At 52.1% G+C, this 4,131-nt stretch overlaps 1 protein-coding gene across 1 annotated transcript in view; it reads right to left on the minus strand.

The window, feature by feature from the left end:
- LOC107107216 (inter-alpha-trypsin inhibitor heavy chain H4-like) overlaps positions 1–3,877 on the minus strand; it is a 65,327-nt gene extending 61,450 nt beyond the window's left edge. Inside the window, exon 1 of the mRNA XM_015407476.1 lies at positions 3,586–3,877. Within this exon, the coding sequence (XP_015262962.1) occupies positions 3,586–3,877 (292 nt within the window). The remainder of the gene's footprint in view (positions 1–3,585) is intronic.
- Positions 3,878–4,131: the final 254 nt, after the last annotated feature.

Below are 4,131 nucleotides of genomic sequence, written 5' to 3' on the forward strand. Positions count from 1 at the left end.
TAGAGAGCATTGCAGTAGTCTAGTCTCAAGGTGACCATAGCGTGGATCACTGACGCCAGATCATTGCGTTCGAGGAAGGGGACCAACTGCCTGATCAGCCGAAGATGGTAAAAGGCTGCCTTGGCAGTGGCTGCTACCTCGGCCTCCATTGTCAGGGAGGAATCCAGGAGCACTCCCAAACTCCTGACCCTCAGCGCTGGCACCAACGGCACCCCCCCGAAGGCTGGAAGTGGGTTCCCTAACCCTGGACCGCTCCGATTTAGGCACAGGACCTCCATCTTCGTTGGATTCAGTTTCAGCCAACTCAACCTAAGCCATCCCGCCACATCCTGCAGCGCCCAGTCCAGATCTTCCGGGGTAGAGCCAGACTGACCACCCAACAACAAATAGAGCTGGGTGTCATCTGCATATTGATGACACCCAAGCCCATGCCTCTGGGCAATCTAGGCAAGGGGGCGCATATAGATGTTAAATAACATTGGGGAGAGCACTGCTCCTTGGGGCACTCCACAGACCAGTGGGTGCCTTTGGGACTGCTTCTCCCCAAGTGCCACCCTTTGTTCCCTACCCTGGAGAAAAGAGACAAGCCATTGCAAGGCCAGCCCCTGAATCCCCACATCAGCGAGGCAGTGGGCGAGCAGCTGATGATCGACCATGTCGAACGCCATTGACAGATCTAACAACAGCAGCACCGTCGTCCCGCCCTGATCCAGATGCCTCCAGAGGTCATCTCTGAGGGCGACCAGTGCTGTCTCCGTCCCGTAACCCGGGTGGAAGCCGGACTGGAAGGGATCCAGTGTGGAAGTGTCATCCAGAAAGCTCTGCAACTGTATCGTCACCGCCCTCTCTATTAATTTGCCCAAATAGGACAAATTGGAAACCGGTCGATAGTTGGCCAATTCGGCCGGATCCAGAGATGGTTTTTTTAAGAGAGGACGGACCATTGCTTCCTTGAGAGCCCCTGGGAATAGGCCCTCAGCGAGGGACCTGTTGATAATTTCCCTAAGGGTACCTCAAAACCCCTCGCGGCCAGCTTTAATTAGCCAGGAGGGGCACGGATTAAGGCTGCATGTGGTTGGACGTACTGTTGAGATCAATCTGTCAACTTCCTCTAGGCTGCGAGGGCTGAAACAATCCAGAATGGGACCAGAAGACGCACATGGAACCTCAAGTTTGCATACTGTCTTGTGTGGCTGGGAGGTCGCAGCGGAGCAGCAAGTCTTTATCTGCAAAATAGCTTGCAAAAGCCTCACAGCCTTTATCCAATTCCCTAACATTTTGACTGCTCTGAGGCAGGATGGTTAGAGACCGAATTGTTCTGTACAATTGTGCCGGGCGCAAGATTGCAGATGCAATTTCGGCTGTGTAGAACTCCTTCTTCGCAGCCTTGGTTGCCATCTCATACGACTTTATAAACATTCGATAGGATGCTCTTGATGCTTCGTCACGAAATTGCCGCCACTGTCTCTCTAGCTGTCTGAGCCTTTGCTTCATCAGCCTTAGCTCCTGGGTATACCAAGGAGCCAGCCTTGTGCGAGGGCGCACAGGGCGTCTGGGAGTGATCTCGTCAATAGCCGCCGCGAGTCGGCTATGCCAGTCCTTGGCAAGCTCATCTAATGAGCCGCCAGGGGGGCAATGGATCCCGGAGAGCCAGCTGAAGCTGCAGTGGGTCCATTTGGCTCTGTGGGCAAGCCAAAATCCGCTCTCCGCCCAAAGAGGGTTGGGGTGACAAGTTCACTCAAGACTCCAGGGCATGGTGGTCCAACCATGGAACAACCTTAGCAGTAATCCAGTCCACTGTAACCCCCACCGCGAAGATCAAATCAAGCGTGTGACCAGCCTGGTAAGAGGGGGCCGTTACATATTGGGAGAGTCCCAGCGCCGCCACGGACGATGCCAGGTCCACCGCCTGGGAGGAGGCCGCATTGTTGGCATGGACGTTGAAATCACCCAGGACTAACAGCCTAGGGTGTTCCAACGCCCAGCCCTATACCGCCTCCAACAGAGATGGCAGGCTGTCGGCTGGTGCGTTGGGCGGACGGTACACTAGCCAGACAGCCAAACTCTCCCCGGCTTTCCACACAAAGCCGGCACACTCAATGCCTGCGATCCTCGCCACTGGGAGCACCCTGAAGGAGTAAGCCTCCCGAATGAACAGCGTCACTCCTCCCCCCTGCCCCGAAGTCCAAGATTGGTGAAGGACCGAGAACCCAGGAGGAGCCATCTGGGAGAGAGCAACCGTCTCCCCATCTCGTACCCACGTCTCAGTTACGTTAAGAAATCTTTCAAGCACAGCAATCAAGAATCTACTAAGATCACAAAAATATATTGAGTATTTTTAAAACTGGTTTCAACCTTGGCTTTTTAAGGCTTCTGGTGCCATCTTCCTTTGGCCCTGTTATCTCCTAATTCATATATAAATTAGTGAAATGTGGCTGCAGAAGCATAGCAGTGAAAGGCATATCACTTTCCATGACACAGACCAGGTTCAAATGGTTCCAAACATTCTGTTTCAGAGGAGCCATGATGAGAAAACTGTCAATATTAAACCCAACATAGCCACACTTAGAATTTACAATATGTTAACAAGATCTAGTAGGCTAGATACATAGAAATATTGTTTCATTATTTTCCCTGGCCCACCAGGGTGCTAGCTATTGCAAGTTTATGAGTCTTCAACCATGGTGTGCCACACAATATTTAAAAGTGTTTTTTTTTAAAAAAATAATTCTCTGCTGAATTAATATGGGAAGTTCATTACTTGAATGTCAAAGCCTAAGAGATCACGAGATTCTGCCTGGCTTACAGTATTAAAGACTGAGGTCTACACCCAGGTGAATGCTAGCTAGAAGTATTGACAAAAGTCTGACAATTGCCACCCACATTTCAAAGGCAGCCTAGAAGGTACAACCAGCACCCACCCTCCCCAGGTGAATCAGCCTAAGCCCGTCCTCACTGCCCCACCCAGTCATTCAACATGTGCCCCCCTGAACCCCAGAAAGTGGCTCAGCCGGCCTTGTTTTATTGAACTACACCCACAAAATAAACAGAAAACACAGGGCACCATCTGCAATTTTTCCCACCATAGCATAGCTTGGCAATAGGGTTGCCAGGTTTGGGTTGGAAAATACCTGGAGACTTTGGGGGTGGATCCAGGAGAAGGTGGGGTTTGGGGAGGGGAGGAGCCTCAGCATGGTACAGTGCCATAGAGTCCACCCTTCAAAGCAGCCAATTTCTCCAGGGGAGCTGATCTCTGTCAGCTGGTAAAAGTGGAAGGTCTCCAGGCCCCACCTGGAGGCTGGCAACCATACTTGGGGAAGAGGTGCATCCATCTAAGGTCTGGTGGAAGATAACAGAGCACCATGGGGGGAGAGCAAGAGAGAAAGCCAAGCACCTCCTGAGGGGTGGGTTAGCTAGAGGGAGAGAATAGGTAGCTCAAAGCCCACTTAAGTACTATCTGGCTAGGGGGAAGAAGAGGAGCATTGCAGCTTCCCACCATCAGGGTGACAGCCCCCACCCCCCATGCCAAGAGACACAGCTCCAGCCAGCCGTGCGAGGAGACAAGAGCACGCCAAGCTCACCCACCGATGGAGACCAGTTTGATGTTCTCCTTGTCCAGGAAGTCGAGTGCCACTGAGACATTCTCCAGATGCATCTGTTGGAAGATGGGTCTCTGGTGGTACTTGAGGAACATAGGTTTCTGGCTGAGAACCTCCAGTAGGGCAATGAGCCGCAGCCCATCACTCAGGTCGTATTGTAGGTTGTCAATGTGTTTGTTTACACGGTGGAGGCGCTCGTTGCACCAGCGGGTGAAAGTGTCCTGCTGGATCTGTATCCAGGGCGCATCCCTCGCCAGGTCTGCCTCAATCACTTGCATGGCTGTGGAGTCCGGCTTGGTGTTGCTCTAGCCCAGGGGACGAGGCTACTCCTGTTCTCACCTCACTGGCTCCAATCCACTTCACTGCTTGCTGGGGCTGTTACTGCCGCTGTCACTGCTCCAATATCTCAACCTGTTCAAGTTGATTTATTTCCTCCAGGACCAACTCCTGAAAAACCAGGACTCTAGGTTATTAGTAGGGGGTTAAATGTGGACTTTGGCTTTAAAGTGCCATGGTCAGTTGTTAAATCCAA

The sequence above is a fragment of the Gekko japonicus genome, unplaced genomic scaffold, assembly GCF_001447785.1.
Source record: "Gekko japonicus isolate JY-2015 unplaced genomic scaffold, Gekko_japonicus_V1.1 scaffold728, whole genome shotgun sequence".
Lineage (NCBI taxonomy): Eukaryota > Metazoa > Chordata > Lepidosauria > Squamata > Gekkonidae > Gekko > Gekko japonicus.